General features: G+C 34.0%; 3 protein-coding genes across 3 annotated transcripts; all 3 read left to right on the forward strand.

The window, feature by feature from the left end:
• Window positions 1-1,614: 1,614 nt before the first annotated feature.
• On the forward strand, window positions 1,615-4,025 carry LOC110709007 (protein PRRC2A-like). Its single transcript, XM_021887236.1, has 2 exons — window positions 1,615-3,468; window positions 3,705-4,025. Exons 1-2 carry the CDS (start codon window positions 2,910-2,912, stop codon window positions 3,740-3,742), a joined length of 597 nt encoding a protein of 198 aa, XP_021742928.1. The 5' UTR covers window positions 1,615-2,909; the 3' UTR covers window positions 3,743-4,025.
• LOC110708944 lies at window positions 2,288-2,878 on the forward strand. Its single transcript, XM_021887171.1, has one exon. The coding sequence runs from the start codon at window positions 2,288-2,290 to the stop codon at window positions 2,876-2,878; it is 591 nt and encodes a 196-aa protein (XP_021742863.1).
• A 13,360-nt stretch (window positions 4,026-17,385) lies between the features above and the next one.
• On the forward strand, window positions 17,386-25,050 carry LOC110708673 (respiratory burst oxidase homolog protein B-like). Its single transcript, XM_021886863.1, has 11 exons — window positions 17,386-17,623; window positions 17,766-18,361; window positions 19,473-19,629; window positions 21,453-21,501; window positions 21,669-21,782; window positions 22,121-22,936; window positions 23,052-23,147; window positions 23,244-23,359; window positions 23,467-23,643; window positions 23,943-24,445; window positions 24,582-25,050. Exons 2-11 carry the CDS (start codon window positions 17,839-17,841, stop codon window positions 24,689-24,691), a joined length of 2,661 nt encoding a protein of 886 aa, XP_021742555.1. The 5' UTR covers window positions 17,386-17,623; window positions 17,766-17,838; the 3' UTR covers window positions 24,692-25,050.
• Window positions 25,051-25,892: the final 842 nt, after the last annotated feature.

Raw genomic sequence — 25,892 nt, forward strand, 5'->3', positions numbered from 1 at the left:
GAAAACTTTAATATAGAATTTTTAGTGATAAGATTCATATGATATTTGTTACATCAACACTATAAAAAAAATTTCAGGACAATTTATTAATGAAATATCCAAGTCTCGTACCTTGTATGGTGGTTAATGACACGATACGTGAATTTGTGACAAAACTCACAACAAAGCCCAAAAATCAATAGCCCATGTAATAACCAAAATTTATCCAAAAAATTCTCATTTTCTTCAATTTTTTCTTTCATCCCTTTTTTAGTCTCAAGCAAAACATTATAAGACGTTCAATTCTCACCATTAGTGGTCGTGATTGCTGGACTTACAAATCGCGGAGTGGATCGAGTGATTTGTCCCAACCACACTTTCACTGTAACGATTAACGAACCCTCCCTCTAGCCACAAAAAATTGTAATTAGGCAAAATTATATCGATGTAATTATATTGATTTTAATTAGGCAAAATTATGAATTTCTATACGCTATTGTTATTTTAAACAATACTTGAGTAATGATTAATTAGCTATTAAAAGTATGAACGTAAATTTCTTGATTAGTTTTTAAAATATATGGTGTGTCTAACTTTCTTTGTGTAGAGCTCGTAGTTCGAATATACTAAATTAAGTTATTTTATTATATTAGTAGATTTAAGTTAAATTTCATTGGATCAACACTTTTAATGTAGTAATATGATACGGAGCACAAGTTTAGAATTTATTTTTTTAAAAAACAAATCAATTCATTAATAAAAAGTCATCCGTCATCTACAAATGAAATCTAAATTAACAAATACATAAAATTGAATCAAATTAGGTTTTCCTTCATCATAGCTACGATCGTTGAAAAGATCTTGCACTGTGGTACATCTCTCGCACACATTGCTTGAATATACAGCCTTTTCGGAGAGACGGTCTAACGATTTGTTGTAGCCGTAAGGATCATTTTCATCTGATTCGCCTGAACATATTTGAAAATTTTACAACCGTTGCGATCCCGAACAAATCTTTACCAAAAAACTGGCAATAGGGCAAAAGATGATTACTTTTTTGATGAACCCTAATACACAAACAAACCCTAAACAAAAACAAACAACTAAACTAATGAAAACTAACGACTCCACCATAGGGATCGGAGACACTCCACCATAGGGAGACGGACGAATATCTACACTACTTGTGTAGATGTATTGAAATTCAAATTGCAAAACTAAATAAAATTAAAGGAAAATGGTCAAAAATAGTCTAATTTCCGAAGAAATTAGACTATTTCCGACCTAAATGGCCAAGATTTTGGAGAAATCCTAAAAGAGAGGAGGAGAGGAGAGGAGATGAAAGGAGAGGCTCGCTTTCGTAGCATTTGGAAAATTTCTTAGCACACGTTTAGAATACATAATAATAATAAATATACACTCAGCAAATATGATAAATTTTACATCAATTCAAGTTACAAAACTACAAAATTCTCTCATGTTGGATTATCACCCAAGACAATATTCGTACACTGCTTATTGCCACAAGTTAATTTCGGAGTGAAATATATGCTGAAGTTTTTAAACTATAGATTAAGTGTTAGACATGCATGACTAAGAAATATAATAATATATAATGCAAATATATAACTTTCAACGAAATAATATAACCACAATAATAATATCTAATATCCCAACTGATTAACTCTTGATAACTTTGGATAATTTCTCTAACTTTGTTGTTTAGCTTTAGCAGGATAATATACATCAAAACCCAACTAAGAGAAAAAGATAGATAGTGATAGATGGAAAAAAAAATAGTGAGTCCAATTCACAATTAAGCAAATACTGTCTTTTCTTTTTTTTCCTCTCATCTTTTTTTTTTTTTATTTCACTTTGCCTTACTTTTTTTTTATAGCTTTTGTACATTTCACCTTTTTATTTTATATAATTGGTTTGCCATGAAACAGCTAGATGTTAACATACTAGGAGTACGATCATGACGATGTTCATGAATCCCATATCATGCCCGTCATGTGTTGGTTAGTGAGTGATTCGAATTAAACTCACTGTTAGATAATATGTTAATATTATCTCGTAAATATTCTGTAAAATATATCTTGTGTATTTTAGGTTATTCTCATGATTAGGTTGTAAACCCTATATATATTGATTTAATGAGAAAGCCTCCTCCAAGGAGAATTACACTATTCTACATGGTATTAGATTCCTCTTAGGGTTTTTCTTTCTTTCCTTTCTCCAAACCCTAATTCGATCTCTTGGACCTCCATAGCCGTGCCTCTTCACCTACCCGTACCTTCTGCCCCTCATGGCCGGTGATGATCTTACCCCTCCTCCCCCTCCTCCACCTCCCAAAAACACCCCTCTCCACCCAGCATTCGCCGTCAACAACATCAAAGCACTCATGCCCGTGACTCTCGATCACGCGGACGCTCAATATGCTACGTGGGTTGAACTTTTCCAAATCCATGCTTGTGCCTACAATGTTACTGATCATATTGATGCAAAGGTTAAGCGTCCAACGGATGTTGATGATGCAACGTGGAAGAGATTGGATGCAATTGTTAAACAATGGATATATAGCACTATTTCCAAAGACCTTGTTAACACTATCATGAAACCGGGTGCTACGGCTCAAGAATTATGGACCCGACTCGAAGAACTGTTTCATGATAATAAGCATACTAGGGCAGTGTATTTGGAGGAACAACTTTCCACCACAAAACTTGAACAATTTGCTAACATGTCGAATTATTGTCAACAAATCAAAGTTCTTGCGGATCAACTTGCTAACGTTGATTGTCCGGTCTCCGATCGAAAGATGTTTATACAACTTATTTCGGGTCTCACCAAAGGCGAATACGACACCGTGGCAGCCATCATCTCCCAATTAAACTGAACCCACTCCAAGCTTCAACAAAGCACGCTCCATGTTTCTCCTCGAAGAAACTCGGCAAAAGAAACAAGAAGAATCGGGCCAACAAGCTTTGGTGGCCCAATCCAGTCAAGCCCAGTCCAATACTGTCGGGTCACACCCCAGTTCCCAGCAGCCGGCGGCCGATCAGCGTGGTGGTGGTGCAAGCCGTGGAAGGGGGTGTGGTCGTGGAACCAATAACAAGCCTAAAGGTCGTGGAAAGGGTCGGGGGAACAATAACAATAACCAGCAGCAACAACAATCTGGCCCACAATGGCAGGCCCAACAACAACAAGCACCCCAATGGGATGGGCAACCTTTTTGGAAGCAGCTTCCAAACGGGCAGTGGGCTTCACCACCCTGCCCGTTTCCTACCAGTCCGGCCCAGCAGCAGTATCGCGGGTCCAGTCCCTCTATATTGGGCCCGCGGCCTCCTCAGCAGCAAGCTTATGATGCTCAGCCCAGTTATGGTCAACTAATGACTCCCACAGCCTACAGCTCCATGAGTCTTCAGTCCGCTGACAATGGATGGTACATGGATACGGGGGCCTCTTCTCACATGACTCGTGACTTGGGTAAACTTTCTAATTTGTTTAATTTGAGCATTCCTCAATTTATTTTAGTTGGTGATGGAAAACGCATTCCGGTTCATGGTTATGGCAATTCCACTACCCCTACACCAAATCCACCTTTCAATCTCAAGAATGTCCTTTTTGTCCCTAACATAATTAAAAATTTAATTTCTGTTAGAAAATTCACTTGTGACAATTCTGTGTCTGTTGAGTTTGACCCTCTTGGTTTTTCTGTGAAGGACCTTCATTCGGGGACAATTCTAGCGAGGTGCAATAGTGTGGGGGACCTCTATCCTTTCTCATCAATTTCCGCATCAAATGACAATAGTCATCTATCTCTAGCTGCAATCTCTCCTTCAACCTGGCATCATAGACTTGGACACCCCGGCGATCCTGTTTTTGATTTTCTTAGGAAAAACAATTATATTCGCTGTAATAAGAGAAATAGTTCTCAATTTTGCTATTCATGTCCTTTAGGAAAACATGTACGACTTCCTTTTAAGCCCTCTACTTCTATTACTTTTTCCCCTTTTGATATTATTCATATGGATTTATGGACATCTCCTATTTCTAGCAAATTGGGTCACAAATATTATTTGGTCTTACTTGATGATTTCTCTCATTTTCTTTGGGTGTTTCCTATTAAATATAAGTCCCAAGTCTATGATACATTAATTAATTTCCGAGCATATATTCGAATTCAATTCGAAAGGGACATTAAAACTTTTCAAAGTGACAATGGTCGTGAATTTGATAATTCACCCTTTCGAAAATTTTGTGTGAATAATGGCATAGTTTTTCGATTCTCTTGCCCAAATACTGTAGGGGACTATAGGTACTACGCAGCGGAAATAATCATGAATCATATTCATATAGCACCTAACCAAGGATCTCATGAATAACACATAAAGAGTAAGAATAATACCTTTGAAGCGTGATTGCACAAGTGATCGAGCAAGAACAATAAGGAGAACAAGAACCCCACGTGTGATTCCTCTACTTAGTCCACGAGCACGGATTAAACCTCCACTAATGCTAGTTAGTTGTGACTGAACGCTTCAGTCAACCTTCAACGGAGATCCGAGCCATGAACACACCACACCGCCACCACACGCGCCGCCCACAAAGGAGAGTCGTACGGACAGCGAGGTTAGAGAGTGAGGGCCGAATAGAGAGAGAGAAAATTAGGGTTTTGGGATGCTTGGTTGCTTGTGTGACTATTTAATGTATGTCAATTGTTCTATCTTGCAACCCTAGGCATGGTTTATATTTATAGATCATATCTAGAAATAAAACCATGTCAAGTCCAAAACCCATTAGACTCTTCTAATTATCCAAGCCCAAATATCAATGTGGTATGTCATGAACTCATGAGGCCCAATAATGGGCCTCTAACTTGTTTAACCCAATACTCTTATGTGTGACCTTGTAGGATCCATTCTATAAGGCTTTGGGCCATTAAGCTAGCCCAAAGATCAATTGTCATATCTAGCACCAAACATTAACGACCCTATAGAATGAACTTATTATCTCCATAATAGTGATCCTTGATATATCTAGTAATTGCACTTATCGAACACATAACTCCTTCAAATACCTCTTTTCAAAATGGCAAAGCCGAAATAATCATTCGCACAATTAATAATATGTCTCGTACTCTTCTTTTTCATGCCTCTCTTCCACCGTCTTTTTGGGTTTATTCCGTGTCTATGGTTGTCTACATACTTAATATTCTTCCTTCCACAACCATACAAAATAAAACCCCCACCGAGGTTCTTTATCGTAGGTGCCCCACTTATGATCATCTTCGCACTTTTGGTTGTCTTTGCTACCCTAACCTTAGTGCTACGGCTCTTAATAAGCTCGCCCCTCGGTCCACCCCATGTGTCTTCTTGGGTTTCCATTCCAATCATCGTGGTTATTTGTGCTATGATTTATCTTCCAATAAAATAATCATTTCCCGTCATGTGACATTTGTTGAAGATTATTTCCCTTTCTCTAACATTCAACAATTTAAACAAAGTGATTATGAGTTTTTGGATTATAGTGACAATTCCAATTCGTTGCTAAAACATTACTGCCAACTTCCACAAAGCACAAACTCCACTCAAACACAAGGCCCAAGCCCAAATCTCACTAATCCCACAAACCCTATAATGCCACAAGCTGTCGTGGACTTACAGTACACTCCGCAAGTGGGTTGCGGCTCACCATCTCCAACCGCAGGCCCCTTGCGGAGCCCACTGTCCAGCCCCCATTTTTCCTCTCCTAGCCCACCTAACTCCCTTGTTTCACCATCAATCCAATTCGGCTCTCTTCCATCCCCAACCCCGATCCAACAAACTCCACAAAATCAGCCCAATCCTCAACCTTCACACTCCATGGCCACTCGTGCTAAGTGTGGAATATTCAAGCCTAATCCAAAATATCAAGCTCATGTGACAATTCCCGACATTTCACCTTTGCCTAAAAATCCGAAAATTGCCATGCTTGATCATAATTGGAATGCCGCCATGAATGAGGAATTTAATGCTCTTACTAAACAACATACTTGGAATCTTGTTCCAAGACCGGAAGGGGTGAATATTATTCGGTGTATGTGGTTATTTAAACACAAATATAGGGAAAATGGAGATTTGGAGAGACATAAAGCAAGACTTGTTGTGAATGGCAAGTCTCAACAGGTTGGTGTGGATTGTGATGAGACATTTAGTCCCGTAGTGAAACCGGCGACTATTCGTACTGTTTTGAGTATTGCTATGGGTAGGGACTGGCCTATTCATCAGCTTGATGTTAAAAATGTGTTTCTTCATGGTGATCTCAAAGAAACTGTTTATATGCATCAACCACCGGGATTTGTAGATCCCAAAGCTCCCACTTATGTTTGTCGGCTCAATAGATCTCTTTACGGTCTCAAACAAGCCCCACGGGCTTGGTATCAACGGTTTGCTAATTATCTGATGCAGTTTGGTTTTGTTTGCAGTAAAAGTGATAATTCCCTCTTTATTTTGCGACATGGTACTCATGTTGCATATCTCTTGCTCTATGTTGATGACATTGTGCTTACAGCTTCCTCAGAACAACTCAAGAGTGATATTATTGCTCTCCTCAAGTATGAATTCTCCATGACTGATTTAGGGAAGTTGAGTTACTTTTTGGGTATTTCTGTCACCCGAACGAAGGACTCTATGATTCTTTGTCAGAGTAAGTACGCAGAGGAAATTATTCACAGGGCCAAGATGGACAATTGCAAACCGGTTGTTACTCCTGTCGATACTAAGTCGAAGCTTAGTGCTCATAACGGTGAGCCAGTGCAGGATCCCTCTCTCTACAGGAGCCTTGCAGGTGCGCTTCAGTACCTCACTTTCACAAGACCTGACATTGCTTATGCCGTTCAGCAGGTTTGTATATTCATGCATGCTCCTAGGGAACCTCACTTTAACGCTCTTAAGCGTATTATCAGATATATAAAAGGCACTTCTGATCATAGACTACATTTATACCGTTCTGCGCCTACGAGACTTATTTCTTATACAGATGCCGATTGGGGCAGCTGCCCGGACACTCGACGATCCACTTCAGGGTATTGTGTTTATTTGGGTGATAATCTGGTCTCATGGTCTGCAAAACGACAAGCTACATTGTCCAAATCAAGTGCCGAAGCAGAATATAGAGGTGTCGCTAATGTTGTTTCTGAATTATGTTGGCTTCGGAATTTACTACTAGTTACATTGCCCTATTAGACGGGCATCCATGGTTTATTGTGATAATATTTCTGCCGTATACTTATCTTCTAATCCGGTACAACACCAACGTACCAAACACATTGAGATGGACATACACTTTGTACGTGACAAGGTCGCTCTTGGCGAGGTCAAGGTTTTACATGTTCCGTCCTCATATCAGTACGCAGATATTTTCACGAAAGGTTTACCTCGCCAACTGTTCTTAGATTTCAGAGACAGTCTTAGCATTCGACCTCCTCCCGCTTCGACTGCGGGGGTGTGTTAGATAATATGTTAATATTATCTCGTAAATATTCTGTAAATATATCTTGTGTATTTTAGGTTATTCTCATGATTAGGTTGTAAACCCTATATATATTGATTTAATGAGAAAGCCTCCTCCAAGAAGAATTACACTATTCTACACTCACGGATATTTTGTATGGACAAGTGTAACGTAATGCTCTCAAGTAGACGATATAATTTACATACTCTGTATATACATGAGTTAAAAATGATGTTAATTGTTAGTATTATTAAAATGAACTGAGTATAATTTATTGTAGGGTCACTGTAGAATAACAATTATTTAATTGTCATGAAGTAACTCAGGTCACCTAATATGATTATTTTCCTAAAAAGTCAACGTCAAATATGACGTTCCGTTGACTAGTGGAAGCACTAACGAAATTTGATGGAAACAACATAATGAGCACAACCACAAAAGGTATGATCCAATACGGAGTATATATAAATGACACTAATTGGACTTATTTTGCGAATTTGGAACTCCGTTTTCATATTAAACCGTTTTACTGAAGAAAACTTTTATTAATAAAAAAAATTTATCTATAATTGTTATTTTTGTTTTATATCAATTCATTAAAACTTTTACACTAATTGGACTTATTTTGCGAATTTGAAACTCCGTTTTCATATTAAATCGTTTTATTGAAGAAAAAATTATTGATAAAAAAAAAGTTATCTATTATGGTTATTTTAATTTTATATCAATTATATTCTTATTTATAAATATGATGAGTAACCCTATTTTTTCATAAGAGTTCCTCATTTTGTCCATTAAAATAACTTCAAATAATTACATGAGTAGTATTAACTATTTTAGAAATAAGTAACCCTATTTATTCATTCGAGTAACCTTTATTTTTATGTCTTAAAAATCAAAAGAATAATTCTATCTATGTAAGAGATCGAGTGACCCCTTTTTTTTCATTTAAGTAAATAACATACGTTAAAGTAACCCTATTTGCTCATTACTGTAACCCCATTACTTAATTAATTGTCTTATTGTGAAGTGGTCACATACACTATGTGGCTAGCCATTTGTGAACTTTTAAACTATTTACTAATTTCACTTGTTGATTTAAACTAAGAAATAAGAAGTACTTGTATATGCTTAATAATGTTTGATTGGATTCATCACGATACATATAATTCGTATTTGTTAATAGTTTTTTTATTCATCTTGTTTCTTGTGCTTTATATATTTGTATATGATAATACTCGTATATAAATAATATGTACAAAATAATTTATTTATAAGATATGCAATAGTATTTTTAAAACTTGAGATGATGCAACTAATTGACTAAATAAGAACATAAGTATTCTTAATTTGATTGATAGCGTAAGCATAAGGTACGTGGCTTCTTAAGTTTTGTTCACACCATTCTTTTATTATCTATCAAAAATTCAATGCGTCTTGTTGATTTTAACGCCTTTAATTAATTATATTCTTGGTCAATCAGCCCAGCCGTTTATCCAAACTCATTTGTCTCCATGATGGATTAATCATTAATTCATTACAATTTAAATTAAATTAATATAAAATCAAATCAGAAACGTGTGATTAGTTAGTCTTGGTTTGAAGTCTAATAACTTAAAATAGATAAAATCAATTTGAACTTCGATAGATTTTCTATCTGTTAAATCAGTAACAAAAACCCAGTAAATTAACTTTATGCGCATTAAATTTACTTTACGCGTACTTAATTAATTGACAATGGTATGTTTTACGAAGTAATTAATTAAGTACTTACACTTTTTTTTAGCTCGTGTAATTTGTACATGATCAAACTATTAATTGTTTTAAAATTACTCGGTTAAAAAGTACTCCATACTACTTAATTAATTGACAAAGGTATGTTCTACGAAATACTCCCCCGTCCCTTAATTAGATATCTACTTCTTTTTATTTTATGAGTAATAAAAGCTAAAAATGGATATCTATTATCTAATAAAGAAACGGAAGAAGTAATTAATTTATGGAGTATGAACTATGAAGGAAGGCAAGCTCTCCCTACTGTACCATCTCTATCAACCTTACTTGGTTAAAAAGTACTCCATAAATCTCTATTATCTCATTCTCATCCATCATCCATGCGCATGAATTTGTACTACTCAAATGTATCATACTACATATACGATTAAGTATTTAAGGAATCTTTATTATTGAAAAAGACATTACTACTGTACTTAATTACGACTGATTGAAAACATTGATAAATAAGTATTTGTTTGATATGGTGTTTATATATCACAAATAGTGAGATACATGTTTTTAAAATGAATTAATTAATATTTTATATATAACTGAATATATGACGACTACGATTGTTTAAACAAATTCGAAGAGTAAATCATGCACGCAATATATCAAATTTATAATTTAGGTTTAAGGGAATCTTATAAGTTATTCATTCATTTTTTAAAAAATTAAAGCTTAATACAGAGATACATTGCAATTATTGATAAATAAATCACACGGAGACTTATACAAAGTACTCCGTAATAAATAACACAAGATGAGCTACAGCTGCAAGTCGGAAGATATTATATGGAGAATTTAAAACATTTGCCCATTTTCATAATAAAAGACATACTACGGAGTAGTAATTTATTATAACTTCATATGGTATAAGTTTTTTTTTCAATTTGAATGAATGATCAATTAATAAACACATTAATAATTTACTTGTAGTCCAAAAATAATGGAGTTATACAATAAGAAAAATGTAACCTCGAATGCTTAACAAAGTAATATTGTGGTTTTTTAGGAAGTACAACATGGAAAAATCATTTTCCTGTATACTAAAAATCTGAGAGCGAGGGGTAGTTCAATTGTTTAGAGTTTTCCTCCCGAAAAGAGATACCCCTAATATTTTGAAGATGACAAACACGGCTGGACAAAATGTGACACATTTAGTCTCTTCTTCTTTTTTTCCTTTTTCTTTTTTGTAAAGATTGTAGGATACTACAAGGGATCAAACGAATATGTGGGTCTAGCAATAATTGGATATTTTGAGGAAAAACCTCTCACAGAAGCAAATCCTTTGCGATAAAAAAAATATCTGGTTTCATTTCAATGGCTCATGCATCACATTGTTAACATGTATGACAAAGCTTAGATACTTAGTATAATGACAAACAACTAGTTACAAATTATTACAAATGACTAGTTGTTGACTAGTAGTGATTCCATGACTAGTAATGAATTGACTTAGAGTTAGTGGCTTGAACCAAATTGACTTAGAGTTAGTGGCGAATCTTGAACCAAAAAAATTCTGTAATAAGCTAAGGATTAAACCTTCCTTTTGTAAATAATACTTATATCTACTTAGCCATGGTGACACACTTTTTTATATTTATAATTAAAACAATATATTTTGTATGTCTAATATATCTACTAGATCCGATCCTATGAGTTTCAATGAAGATCATATACCTGGAATCTCAAATTAAATGAATATGATAGGAATATTCTTCTCCATTTCAATTTTGATACTTTTCCCATTTCTTTGTGTCAATATAAAACACAAACAAACAAATGACACCTTATCTAGTTATCTCACATATGAGTAGTGTACATGCTTTCAGGGTAAAGTTTAGTGTCCTTTATTTATTTTCTACAGTTTTTTATTTTATTTAAGTTGCATTACTTAAGTTTTTACGGACTTTTAAAATTTTTTGGAGTAGGGAGAGATAGAGAAGTAAAACAAATAGGGTCCATGTGATAAGGGAGCGAGATAGAAATAATGTATTTATTAAAAAAGAAAGTGATGTAACTAATTTAAACTTTTTTGTTTTAAAAAAGTGATGTAGTAACTAACAAGAAATAGAAATGGAAGATACTTAGGGAGCGTAACTATTACCTTTAATAAAAAAACCCTAGCCTCTCTTTCCTCTCTTCTCTCTCTAAAACCCTAGCCTCCATTGTTGAATTTTGGAGGGGCTTCCATCGATTTTTATCGGTGGAAAGCCCTAATTTTTTTTTTTGGTGTGCTTTTTCTATTGTTTTAGGTTTATAATTATAATTATTCCTCTTCTAGGAAGAATATTTCTCCCTCGAAAGACAGGGTTTTCTTCTTCTTTAGGAAGATTTGGCTCTTTCGAAAGACCGGGTTTTTCTTCTCTCTTTTGAGGGAGGATTTGCTTTTTTATTTTATGGATTGCTATAGAGTTGTTTCATGGGTAAAATTTTGTGCGAGATCGAAAAAGAGGTTAATATGTCGATTACAATCTAGCGAACAACGGAAATTTTCTGCAGGGCTACAACAGATCGATAGACCCCCTCGCCAATGAAGGCTGTAAATCACAGCGATATGAAAGAGGGTACGAAGAATGTACGATTTGCAACAACGATCGTAGCTTTGCTTATGGAATGTTTTTATTTGATTCAATTATTATGTATTCATTAGAGCTAAATCTCTTTGTAGATGTCGTATGACTTTATTTATGAATTAATTTTATTTCAAAAAAAAGAAATAGAAATGGAAGAAGTATTTCTTTTTGATCAAAAACTTTGCTAATCATATGACAATAAAAGCAACTCACATTTCATTTTTTCCAAAAGAAAATAAAGGACAATTACATGTCCACTTGTATCTTGGAAAATAAAACCTTGTCCACTAGATCGGTCTCCACAAACACGCAATAATGTCAATTTTTACGATCTCCTGCAGTGCTTGTTAAATCAAGCTTTTTCTGATTTTGAGTATCTAAATCCGACCATATTGTCTATGGAAATTTCATATTTTCTTATTTATGATTTCATGTATGAAATATTGAAATGAAATATACAAGTATATTTATGCATGCCAACTAATTGATTACGTTGCTCTTGAAGTCTTGATAATGTGCTTACACATGTTTGTTTTTTCTAATTGAGTAGCACTATAATGTGTAAATAAATCAAATATAGAAATTGATAACCATAATGAAATTTCTATCCCAACAACTACAATCATTATCCCACCCACAAATAATGAGGAAATAGAATACACTAAAAGAGAATTGGTTAGAAGGAAAATTAAGGAGATAACTTGATATAATTAAAGCTAGTCAACATTGAAATTTAAGGAAAATTAAGTGTATAATTTAATATTTTAGCAATATTGTTATAATTTAGGGTCAAATGAAAAGGGTTCACAAAACTAAGTTCATACAAAATAAGTTTTTTTCTCAAAAAAAAAAAATCAGGTAGTCAAGTTTATATAAATTTAGACAAAATAATATAGGTTCAACTGTTCAAATAATGAGCTACCAAGTAAGAAAATATAAATGCAGATAAAATAATATAATAAGTTCAGATATTATAATTTTATGAGAGTGAAGGATAGCTCGGGTGGTTAGAACTTTCCTCCCAATTCTAAGAAATCTTGGAATTAATGATCATCACCTTCCTTGGGATTTTGTAAAAAAAAAAAAAAAAAAAAAAAAAAAAAAAAAAACGAAAAAAAGAAGAAGAAGAAAGAAAAAACCTAGTTCAGTATTTTAAGGGGTCTGTTCTTTTTTACTGAACTCAGCTAAACTGAACTGAGCTGAGCTGAACTGAACTGAACTGAACTGAGCTGAACTGAACTGAAATGAGCTGATCTGAAATGAACTGAATTGAAATGAATATTTTATAAGAAAAGGAAATTAGGAGCTGAACTGAACTGAACTGAACCGAATTGAACTGAACTGAATTTCAACGTAAGAGAACAGGCCCTAACTCTAAATAATAATGGATCGAAATTATGAAAACCTTTATGTGAAAGATATTTTTTGTGACTTGAAAGTGAAATTAATAATTACACTGAATTACTTTCTATTTAATCAATCTTGTTCAAAAAAGATGCACATTAGCTTTAGAAAAGAAAGAAAAATCATTTACATATAAAAGGACATCTTTCACCAAAATAAATAAATAAAATTAAAGCATTTTTTATTCTTTTTCCTCTCTCATTTTAAATCATTGTTTTTCTCCTCATTGTCTTCACTTATTAACTTGGCCCAATATTTGCATAATAAGTCCTTGAAATAAAGAGAGATAAAGTAGGAGTACTTATAAGTTATAAATTCAACATGCGTTTGGAATGATGGATGGGATAAAGTGGGATAAAGAGGTGGGTTAAAGGTAGAAAATTGATAAGTAGGATGAAGATATAAATATTAACACCACAAAGGAAGCTCCAATTTATCAAATGGCAAAATTGTAATAAAACAACAATTTTGTCCAATCATCATGGCATTTCGGCAAATTAACAATTGTGGAGCTCATATATAACCAAAAAATTATTAATTTACTTATTTATATTTTTTCCAGTTGATAAACATATTTTGTTTATTGTTTATCCAGGAGATAAATTTGTGATTTTTTCTATCCCACATGTAATATGCATGAGAAACAAGTTATGGATAAGAGATAAAGATATAGATTTACCCTTACTAATTCTTTCTTCTCTCCTTACTCTTTTAATTTTATTATTAGAGGTAAAGGGTATGTTCTATTAACCCTTATTAGAACTTATTTTAGTTATAAATTAAACTTGGGTAGCCCTGATTAATTCTTATCACAACTTATCTGAACTTATTTTTCCTTATCTGAACTTATTAACCCTGAAATAAGGTGAACAGAAAAGGACCTAGTCTTTTTAAACTCATGTTCTATCTTTCCCTTATACAACCCCCTAATTATAAAAATGGAGGCACAAAGGGGTGTTTTTAATTTATCTCTATCTCCAACCCCCTTCTAATCCCCAACCCCTTAAAAAAACACTATAATTTTTTCCCTTGCTCTTTATCCTTATCCCTTTCTTCTTATTCTACCCCTAAACAAACACCCTCATCCTCTTGAAGTAAATATGTACTTGAAAATATTAGGGTTTTTCTATATCTAAATTATGAGTGGTGTATAATCAGATATGCAACTTGCTCCTGATAATAAGCTGTTAAATTTCGAAGAATATGAAATGGGTCTGGGCAACCCAAATAAGGAGGAGAGTTTGGTTTTAATTTTGCGATACAATCTGTGAGTTCGCTCTAATTTGGCATATATAAGATCTGCAAAGGCATAATTTTTTGAATGAATATCCTTCCGTGGTCTTCTAAACTCCGGTAGAAATTGCGAAACCTTCGATCTTCATTCTTCAATAAACAAGTAATTAAAATCCCTACCATGAACACCATCTTAAGGATATATGGTATCTTTTTATTGAAAGCAATTAAAGAGATTTTGGGGCTTTCCACCGGTAAAATCAGCAGAATCCCCTACAAAATTCACAAATAAAAATCAAGAATGAAGGAGATGAAGAACATTAGGGAAGAATTGAAGAAAAAACAAAGAAAAAACCCTAACAAAAGAGGCTAGTAAAAACCCTCCCAAGGGAAAACCCTAGAGGGAAGTATCTCTCTCTAAAAACTAAAGAGAGAAAAAAAAACCATAGCTTATCCAATTAATAAAATACTTACCAATATTAAAAGAGCTGACTACAAACATTTGTTTCCTAAAGATATATAAGAAGTGCAATCATAGAACAATCTAAAACAATGGTGGATGACGACAACATTAACACTTCAACAATGGATAATAGAGGAAAGACAACACCATACTTCTGGATAAAAGCATCAAAATTACAATAAATTATGCTCACAAATAAATAAGATAAATAATATCCTATGATTATGATTTATCAAATTTTTAATAATTATTTCTGACTGAACAATCCTCTATTTTTTATTAGATACATCATTTTCTATATATGAAAATTTCAATTTAAATGCATTACTTGTCAATACAGTTAATAAATTCTCGCTATTTACTCTTTCATTGAGATAAGCAAATACAAGTTAATCATCGAGGTAAAAGATCAGACTTTATCTTGGCCACGGGTAACTTCGTTATTTTTCTCGGAAAAAAGGTAGAATTTAAATAAATTTGAGAAAATGATTTTGAGGGAAACTCATGACAAGGCTTCAATGAGGAAAATAATGGAAGATGACAACACCCTAAGCTTGCCGTTAGGGAATAACCATGTCATTTTATTCTCCATTAGTTTTTTTTTTGTTCGCTTAATTCATTTAATTCGCAGCCGAAAATGTTTGCAAGAGGAGGAAGAAGAAGAAGAAGATGACGGCAAATTGGGTTCGCATGAAGGGGGAGGAAGAAGATGGATTTTTCCATAGAAGCTTCTCATGCGCTTTGTCCGTCTAAGTAACGTTGATAAACATGAGCGAGCTTTATTTTGTTTTTCATAAAAATATTTATTTAATGATCTGGCATACCTCCGTTTCACACTTCCTAGAGGAAGTGTGAAACGGAGGTATGCCAGATCATTAAATAAATATTTTTATGAAAAACAAAATAAAGCTCGCTCATGTCAAGGGATCGGAGGTAAGCACGATTTTTTAAGACCATGAAAGAGACAACAAAAGCTAAAAACATATACCCGTGTGATGAGGAGAGAGAGAGAGAAAAATCATATGAAAAAAAGAAATGTTGCAATACTCATATTAATTGTTGCAATCTTAAGAAAACAGCAAAAGTATTACTTGGTCCAATTTACTGCGAAATTGCCACTAGCATAAACGAGTAGTCGGTTATTGCTTCATTATTGAGCTTTCCTTAATTACTCCAACCAAAAAAAAATAAAAAATCCTCTCTCTCTTTTTTGTTTTTTTACTAGTGTTGTCACATTGTTCATTACCCTTGCACTTTTGACCTATACCATATTCACTTTATGACAAAACAAGGAGATGAGGTACTTACGGTAATAATTGAGGCCAACCTCTAAAATCATGTTGTAATTCACATCACCTAGTGGGCTTATTTAGTACTACTAGTAAAAGCTTGGACCAACACCAAACACTTTCTCACCTCTATCCCGCGTTTTTGACATTTAGAACAATACTATTTCCTCTTTGACTTTCTAGTAACTTTGTTTGACAAAACGCTGATTCAACAACTATGGAAGAGGTTAAATTCTTTTTTTAATCAATTAGCTACTTTGTAATTGTAACAAACTTTGTTCCTTTATTTTTATTTTTTTGACGACAGAACTTTGTTCCTTTATTGTTCCAGAAGATGATTTATCCACTAGAAAAACCAATTAGTAAAACTCTTAATTACAGTACATTACTTTTTTTTTTTTTACTCAAACGAACACGGTCAAACTTTATTTGCACACATACATGTCGATGCACTATTTTGACCTTATCATGTAACAATAATAAAAAACTAGAGTGAAAAAGTGTCAATTATTTTGTTTTAAAAAAAAAGTACACTAAGAAAAAAGACCTTACAATTGAAGAAATAAAGAGATATATTTTGGTATTTATGCATTTAAATCACCATGTCCTGTTATCTTTGATATAATTAGTTATATTATTATTTTTTAATCGATTTACTTGTATTTTTAATGAATCATAAAGATTATAATAAGTTGAACCCTGATATATAACACTAAGTATAGTTATGTCATTTCATAAATTTAATTAAGAATTCCAACATTTTCTTTCTCATAACTCTATCATTTAAATACCTCTCTTACATCACCCGCGCGAAACACACGCAGATAATAACATCTTAATAATCTTAGCCATTTCATATTTTTATACCTTTAGGCCTTAAGAGTCAAAACATAGACCACAACACATTACATAACAACTAAAGTAATTAATCACTATTCCATTAAAGCTAAACCTCCATATAAAACATATAAACAACAATTTAATTAGAAGATTAATTAATTCATCATATTAATAATACAAGAAATGCCAGATGCGCCCCTCAGAAAACGCCCCTTGGATTCTAACAGTTCTTCTTCATCCTTTTTTGACTAAACCTTCCTCACCTTAATTATCCTTTGTTCAATTCTTCAAATATATTTTTTTTCTCTCTTTCTTTCTCCCACTTGTATACCACAAAATTTTCAACAACCCACTAATAAAACCCCCTTCTTAGACCTTCTTTCCCACCCTTCTCAAATCCTCATTCCACATTTTTCTCTCTCTCTCTCTCTCTCCTAAATTCAATTAATTCTCTCCCCTCTTTTTTCTCCTCAACAAACTATATATTCATCACCTACTTCTTCACCTCCTCCCAACTTTTTTTTCCCACTCCCTTAGCCGCCGCCTTTTCCTCCTTGTTTCTTGTAAGTTCTCCTTTTCAGACCGTCTGACACAAGAACTATATTTTTTTTTTCCTAAACACCTTAAATATAACTTATGTAATACCAAATAATATTTATTTTTTCTAACCCCCAAAGCTAATTAATCATTTTTTTTTTTTTGCAGGTGGAATACAATTATAATTAAATAGAAATATAGAAAGCATAAAAAGAAGCAAAGGGTGAGCAAAAGAGGAGAAATGAGAAAACCAATGGAGATCCAAGATAACGAGACAGGATCCGATGCGGGAGGGAGCAGCGTACACTCGCAATCCCGAGTAACATTCAGCGGTCCATTAAATTCACCAAAAAAACGTAGTAATAGCAGTAAGAGATTCACCAAAGATGATGACAATGAGTACGTCGAAATCACGCTTGATGTCCGAGACGACACCGTTTCGGTGCAAGATATTAAGGGAGCTGTTGGTGATCAAGAAGCTGCGTTACTTACTAGCCACTTAGAGAGGCAGCGTCCTCACACGCTTACCTCTCAACTCTCTGCTAAGATTAAGCAAGTCTCTAGGGAGCTTAAGCGTGTCACTTCTTCGAATCGAGGTTTTCGACAACTCGATCGGACTAAGACCACCGCCGCGCGTGCCCTTAAAGGGTTGCAGTTTTTGAATAAGAGTGTTGGTAATGAAGGCTGGGCTCAGGTTGAGGCCCGGTTTGAGAATTTGCAAGTTGATGGCTTGCTCCTTCGCTCCCGCTTCGGCCAGTGTATTGGTACGTTTTTTTTTTTTTTTTTTTTTTTTTTTAGAGGTGATAATATATGATATGTCTAAATACTGTGCGCGTATGTTACAGACACATACGCGCACAAATTATATGCAACACGATACAAATTAAAGTGTGTTAAACTGTTTAAATTCATCTAGTTCGTATATTGTTAGTCTTTGTTGTCATTATAATAAAATAATGATACAAGTAACACTTCATATTAAAATAATTGAGAAATATGACTTTATAAATTAAAATGATCGGTGGCGCACAAGAAAACATGAAAGTGATATTTTTGCTTTATGTGGTTTTTTAGACTTTTATGATATGTGAGCATGTTGCTCAAAATGTGCTACTATGGGGGGAATTATTATGTTAGGCTTAATGTATTGCAATTTGGCTAAATGATAGAATAACTTTTATGATTGTGCTAAAATTTGTACTAAAAAGTGGAAATTGTAAAATAACATGCTTCAAAAGTGTGTTAATATATATGTATTATTCAATCTATGTGTTTATGATCACTTATGGTAGAATTTGGTGTTTACAAAACAATTTGAGTGGATATGAATTTGCGGTTCTACCTATATTTTACATGGCGTAACCAATTTATCTTTCAGTCAAATCAATTAGTTGGTGCAAATAAATCGAATCAATTCGTTAAATACATACCCAAAAGAACGGAATTACTTTCATAGTGAAAATTGTGTCAAAGAGAGTAGATTAGCTAAATTATGCAAAAGAAGAATTGGTACAACTTTAAAAATCTAATGACATGAAATTCTTATACCTACTACTACTACTACGTACTAATTAAATCATTTATATATTCACACTACTACTAAGAGTAGTAACAAATCTTGCTTTCTCAACTACTACACTAAAAATGATCATAGTTACTTCATTTTCATGCAATTTTAACACTAATAGTAACATAAATAAAACATGTCATTTGCATTTTTATTTTTTGGAAGAAAAAATCTAGAACAAATTGGCTAGTTGCTTGATTTAATCATGCAAAAATTCCAAATTAAAAAAACAAACAAAAGAATTGATGGGTAAATTTGGTTTTTTCTTACAAGACGGCGACGTTTTAACAAAAAAACGTGTTTGACAGGAATGAATGAAAAGGAGTTCGCAGGGGAATTATTTGATGCACTAGCGCGTAGAAGAGGGATTGTTACGGGAACAATTACGAAGACTCAATTGCGTGATTTTTGGGAACAGTTAGCTGATCAGAGTTTTGATGCTCGAATTCAAACTTTCTTCGACATGTAAGTTACCAACATTTAATTAACGGTTTTGATGTATACAGTCTTAAGTACGTACGTCCTAACAGTTTTGATACACCATATAGGTCTTAATTAACATTTACTAATCAAATAAACGATAATTTTGGTAAGGATAAATGAAACGGAATTGACAGTTTTGAGTTGGAATTAACTTAATGAGGGTTGTTTTTATTATATTATTAGAGATGGTATTAATTCTATATACGTATTTGTAATGTTGACCTAAATGATTGTTTGTAAGAAATTACGTATACGTAGAATGTTGGTCAATAAAATGCTAAAAAATTAATTCTGACAATAACAATCTTGTTGACTATTTAAATTAAATTGTCTAGGTCTATTATTCCAAATTTGTATGATTAAAATTTGAAACCTTCAAATAAAGATTTTTTTTAGATTAGTCAAATCTTAAAAGTTTGGAAAAGGGTAGAATTTGACAAAACATGTAGGACTATAGTATATAGTAAGTTACTTTCACATTTAATATGATTGTGTCTTTGTGTCATGTTGCTAGAATGTCACAACTAACACGTTAATCAAATTAAATTGAGTTGAGAGTTTCTCGTCAAAATTTTCACTTCACTTGCTACGAACATATTTGAACGGTCCAAGATTTTGGTATAGAAAGCGAGATATTTCACAAACCCTCTCATTGAACTATTTGATATACTACTTGACTCGATTTCACCTTTCTATCTGAGTTGATTAAAATATTAATATTGTCGTATAAAGATATGTTAGCTTCATGTCTTTGTCTATATCACCATTTGTGACTCTCGCTACAAGAATCTTACTATCACTAGCAAGTGGGTGTATACTAATACATCAAATACTCACTTGGTAAGAAAAAAGCCAAAATTTTACAGCTTGTATAAAGTATTTTGGTCTTAGATGCAAGTACAAGCTAAAGTGTAATGTACTGTAATTAATAAATTAATCAAGTTTCTTAATGACAATTAACCTTAAAAAGAAGAGCCAATCAACTATAAAGTAGTTGTACCTAACACCTTAAACCTAAAGAAGAAGTAATCAGTAAAATTGAACGCACATGCAATAAGTTAGATTAAATTTAATTAGAGAAAGAAAGATCCAAAATATGGCATAAATTTTAGCCTAAAATCATGTAATCTGTAAATACCATGATAAATTTGTCACCTTTTTTTTAATGATTTGATATTAAAAGTTACATGCATGTGAAGAGTGAAGACCCACCCTTCATAAATGTCGGTTCATTCATTGGATTTTTTGTGGGGTTTGTTGAGATGTTGGTATGCATGGTATGGGAATTCTGACCTTTTGGAACTCAGCTCAGTCGGTCACTAAAAATGATAAATGAGAGATTTCCAAGGATACTAGACTTTAAGATAAGGGGTTACAAGTGTAAACTCGATAAAACTGACTCGACATGAATTGCATACATGTTCATAGTTGATGAATATGAATGTCAACTAGTTTAATTGGTTAAGTTTTAAGTATAATGACATTTTTTTACATAATAGTGACTTGATTAGATATGATTAATATTGAATTACGAAACTCACCACCCGAATATGATTCTGCCCGAACTTGATTTGAATGAGCTGTTAGCCACATTTAACTAAGGACTTGACTTGACCAAGAAATTGACCAAATATGTCAACTAGATCATGCATCTGATGCATGTGTGCTTTAATTTTAAATGTCATGCATGTATTACTATAATGGTGTATTAAGTTAGCTTTAAAGAATCATTGCTTAAAGAAAAAGGTTACTATTTTGGATTAGGCAAGTAGACAAGATGCTAATATCATTGACTGAAATTGCAGGGTGGACAAGGATGAAGATGGCAGAATTACAGAAGACGAGGTCAAACAGGTAGGAAATTGATACATGTAATGTATAATTAATGTCACAATTACCCAATTTAAAATAATACAGTACTCTATTACATATCGTATATGTTACTACTCCCTCCGTTCTCTTTTGCTCATATTATGGACATTTTTTTATTGATTGAATTTTTTTTTTTTTGACGAATTCAGATTATCTCACTAACTGCGTCAGCCAATAAGTTGTCGACGATTCAAGATCATGCTGAGGAATATGCTGCCCTTATCATGGAAGAGCTTGATCCTGATGGCCTTGGTTTCATTGAGGTTGGTTTTTTTGTTTCCTTTAACTTCTGTGATAAAAGGCATGGTCAAGCCCAGCTCATATTATGGACTAAATGTGTTGGCCCGGTTCTAAAATTAGTCTTAGCCCAATTGTGATTCGAACCTTGGTCCTTTTCCCTCTTTCCGATTAATTATTTGGTTCGTATAAACAAGGACAAAAACTTAACATGTTACTTACCTAACACACTGTAACATATTAATTATGTAAAGTACCCTTCGGAAAGTTAAATCTATGAATGAAGTGGTTTTTGATAACTTGATAAGAGATACTTGTTGATAATAGACTACTAATCAATGTGATCATGTATCCTAATGTGCAGATCCATAACTTGGAAATGCTCTTGGTTCAAGCGCCAACACACTCAAACACCACGGTTACAGATAGCCGTAATCTGAGCAAATTGCTTAGCCAAAAGCTTGTTCCGACTAAGGAGCCCAACCCCATCAAGCGTGGTGCTAGTAGGTTCACTTACTTTGTCGAGGACAACTGGAAGAGAATATGGGTTATTCTTTTATGGCTTGCCATTTGTGCTGGTCTCTTCACTTGGAAGTTCTTACAATACAAGAATCGTTACGTGTTCCATGTCATGGGATATTGTGTCACTTTCGCCAAGGGTGCTGCTGAGACCCTCAAATTCAACATGGCCCTCATCCTTTTACCTGTCTGTAGGAACACCATTACCTGGCTTAGGAGCAGGACTAAGCTAGGGATGGCAGTGCCGTTCGACGACAACATTAATTTCCATAAGGTAGTTGCTCTTGGTGTTGGGGTTGGTGTTGCTATCCATGTGATATGCCATCTTACATGTGACTTCCCAAGGCTGCTACACGCATCAGATGAGGCCTATGCCCCCCTTGGAAAGTACTTTGGGGAAAAAAGACCTCCGAACTACTGGTGGTTTGTCAGGGGTAAGGAAGGCTGGACCGGAATCATCATGATAGTCCTAATGGCCATCGCGTTCACCTTAGCCCAACCTTGGTTTCGGAGGAATAAACTTAAGCTGCCTAAGGCTCTCAAGAAACTTACAGGATTCAATGCCTTTTGGTATTCTCACCATCTGTTCGTCATAGTCTATGCCCTCCTGTTAGTCCACGGATGGTTCCTATACCTCAGCAAGGAATGGTACAAGAAAACGGTAAGCTATTTATCTATTTATTTGGCTCAAAACATTATATTCCGTACAAAATATGATTTAGTATAGAAATTTGTTGGGGAAATATTCTGATGTTGTGATTGTGGTTTTGATGCAGACATGGATGTATCTTGCTGTGCCAGTCCTATTATACGCGTTTGAGAGACTGATTAGGGCACTCCGGTCTGGTTACAAGTCAGTACAGATATCAAAGGTTTGTGGCAAGCTGATCTCATTCTGCAATTCTGATTAATAAGAAAGTCTGAAATCGAGATTAGAGAAATAAATGTATTTTTTCTGTATGTTACAGGTCGCGGTCTACCCTGGGAATGTACTGTCTCTGCAAATGACAAAACCTCAGAATTTCAGATACACCAGTGGACAGTACATATTTGTAAACTGTGCTGATGTTTCTCCTTTCGAATGGTACTAATATACTAAAAACGTCTAATGATTCTTCAATTAAAATGAATACTAAAATTATTAGCAAGGAGTTGGATTCCAATCTGATATGGATTTTTGATAAATTGCAGGCATCCATTCTCTCTGACTTCAGCTCCAGGGGACGATTACATAAGCGTTCACATTCGAACATTAGGTGACTGGACCTCTCAGCTGAGAACGCTCTTCTCCAAGTTATGTCAGCCTCCCAGAAGCAGTGATCAGAGTGGCCTTCTCAGAGCTGATATTAATTGTGGACCTATTCCGAGGTAATCTGACATTCTACACTTGAAAGAATTTCATACTTAACTATGATATATCTTTTCGAGACAGTATTAGGATAAAATGATGTTCATATATATGACATACATGGGCTAGTAAGATAACGAAGTAAGATACAATGAGTTAAGGAACTTATAGGTTAAAAGAATGAGGCCTAATTTCTTGCCTACAATCGAAACAAGAGTAGTCTAATATGCTATTTGTTAATGCTTTCTATCTTATGTTAAGTTCTAATGGCCAAACAAGACAATAATAATGCTAAATGTTGCCTGACATGATTCTGTAGAATGCCAAGACTTAAGATTGATGGTCCATATGGAGCACCAGCTCAAGACTATAAAAATTACGACGTCCTCTTACTAGTAGGTCTTGGAATTGGGGCAACACCGTTGATCAGTATAGTCAAGGATGTGCTCTACCACATCAAGCAACAAAAAGAGGTTGAGAGGGGAATGAGTCCAGAAGATAGGAGGAGGCCATTCAATGTGAAACGGGCGTATTTCTATTGGGTGACTCGAGAACAAGGGTCATTTGAGTGGTTCAGGAGTGTGATGAATGAAGTGGCTGAGAATGACCAAGAACATGTGATCGAACTTCATAACTATTGCACAAGTGTCTACGAAGAAGGGGATGCAAGGTCAGCCTTGATCGCTATGCTTCAGTCCCTACACCATGCTAAGAATGGTATGGATATCGTGTCTGGGACTCGAGTGAAGACTCATTTTGCTAGGCCTAATTGGAGGACTGTTTTCAAGCATGTTGCTGTTAACCACACTGAGAAAAGAGTTGGTAAGCATTTCTTACTTAGCGCCTTTTCTTATTTCCCTTTCATATACATTTTGGGCCAACCTGTACTGATCCATTGGTCACCTCTACTTCGGATGGTTGAGATAAAGTCTATAACTTAAATTTCGTGTTATTGCAGGGGTGTTCTATTGTGGTGCACCTGTTCTAACTCAGCAACTGAGACATTTATCTCAAGATTTTTCGAGGAAAACATCTACCAAGTTTGATTTCCACAAGGAGAATTTTTGAGAGGTTTTCATTACATTGGACATCAATATATTCCCAACAAATCCTAGTAAATATATACAAAACCACGTATTCTATATATTCTTTGATTTTTAGGTCAGGATTTGTTCACTCTTTTTCTTGCTAAGAAACATATTAGATGAGTCGAGGACTATTTGCTATCTTACCCATCTTAGTCCAAAATGTAATATATCCATAATAAATCAGTGATATTATGAATTTATTAGTTGTTGTAGTCACTTTACTATGTAGAAAAATGGTCATATGTACGTAATACAATGATTGGAATTAGAGCACATTGTATCAAAAGCTTGACCCTTTTGAATTAGTTTCGAATTTATAATCCCCTCTTTTGATATTAACTCGAGATATACTACTGACAACAAATTGTTGTAACATTATTAGAAAGTATTTGTAGTTTAATTTGTTGAATACCATACCAATTTTGTAATTGTAATTCACATCTATATTAAATATACGAGTATCTCGCAAGATAAACTATGAGGAGTTTTACAGGCAAATCAAGATGTTTACACACCCCCTATTGACATAAGCAATTTTTACTTGTTTTTAAAGATTAAGTGCTTCAATACATAGCTTTGTTACAATATATGTTATGTGTGTTATCAAAAGACTATAAACATCAAACAATTGAGAATACATGCGATGATACGAGAACATATCTAATAAGTTCTATCAGAAAATTAATTAATTGTTGAAAATGCAGTCTGTATATATAGTCAAAGTGTCTTAGTAAACTAAACGGGGAGAGGCCACATCAACAAAAATTACAATTGTGATATTTTGGTGCATAACAAGCAACTTAAAACAAAAGTTGTCAACTGGATTAATATCATGTTGCATACTTCCTCCACTTTTTTTACTTGCAACACTTTGACTTTTACGCTATTTATTCATAAGCTCATTGGCTAGTTTTGATAATCTATATTCGAAAATATATAGTTGTATGCGATTTTACTAAACTTGTCTTTATCTTGTATTTTATAATTTTTACATATTGATAATATAAAGCCCACTGATAAAAATAATGTTATTGACAAGCGAAATGAGAAGCTTAAGTCCTGTAAGCGGTTTAGGCCCATATAATGTCCAGCGAGAACAGCCCAAACTGGTGTCCAAATAACGAGATAACCCATCATAGCAAGCCTGGTCCAATTTGCTATTCATGCAGCTTTTAGCAAAA

This window comes from Chenopodium quinoa, unplaced genomic scaffold (genome assembly GCF_001683475.1).
Source record: "Chenopodium quinoa cultivar QQ74 unplaced genomic scaffold, ASM168347v1, whole genome shotgun sequence".
Classification (NCBI taxonomy): Eukaryota; Viridiplantae; Streptophyta; class Magnoliopsida; order Caryophyllales; family Amaranthaceae; genus Chenopodium; species Chenopodium quinoa.

Excerpts from the sequence above, each read along its gene's own strand:
- LOC110709007 (XM_021887236.1), top strand. The coding sequence starts at position 2,910 with ATGTTTCTCCTCGAAGAAACTCGGCAAAAGAAACAAGAAGAATCGGGC. Across the intron at positions 3,469-3,704 it reads TCACATGACTCGTGACTTGG|GACCTTCATTCGGGGACAAT; the intron begins GTAAACTTTCTA and ends TTTTCTGTGAAG.
- LOC110708673 (XM_021886863.1), top strand. The coding sequence starts at position 17,839 with ATGAGAAAACCAATGGAGATCCAAGATAACGAGACAGGATCCGATGCG. Across the intron at positions 18,362-19,472 it reads CCGCTTCGGCCAGTGTATTG|GAATGAATGAAAAGGAGTTC; the intron begins GTACGTTTTTTT and ends CGTGTTTGACAG. Across the intron at positions 21,502-21,668 it reads CAGAAGACGAGGTCAAACAG|ATTATCTCACTAACTGCGTC; the intron begins GTAGGAAATTGA and ends TGACGAATTCAG.
- LOC110708944 (XM_021887171.1), top strand. The coding sequence starts at position 2,288 with ATGGCCGGTGATGATCTTACCCCTCCTCCCCCTCCTCCACCTCCCAAA.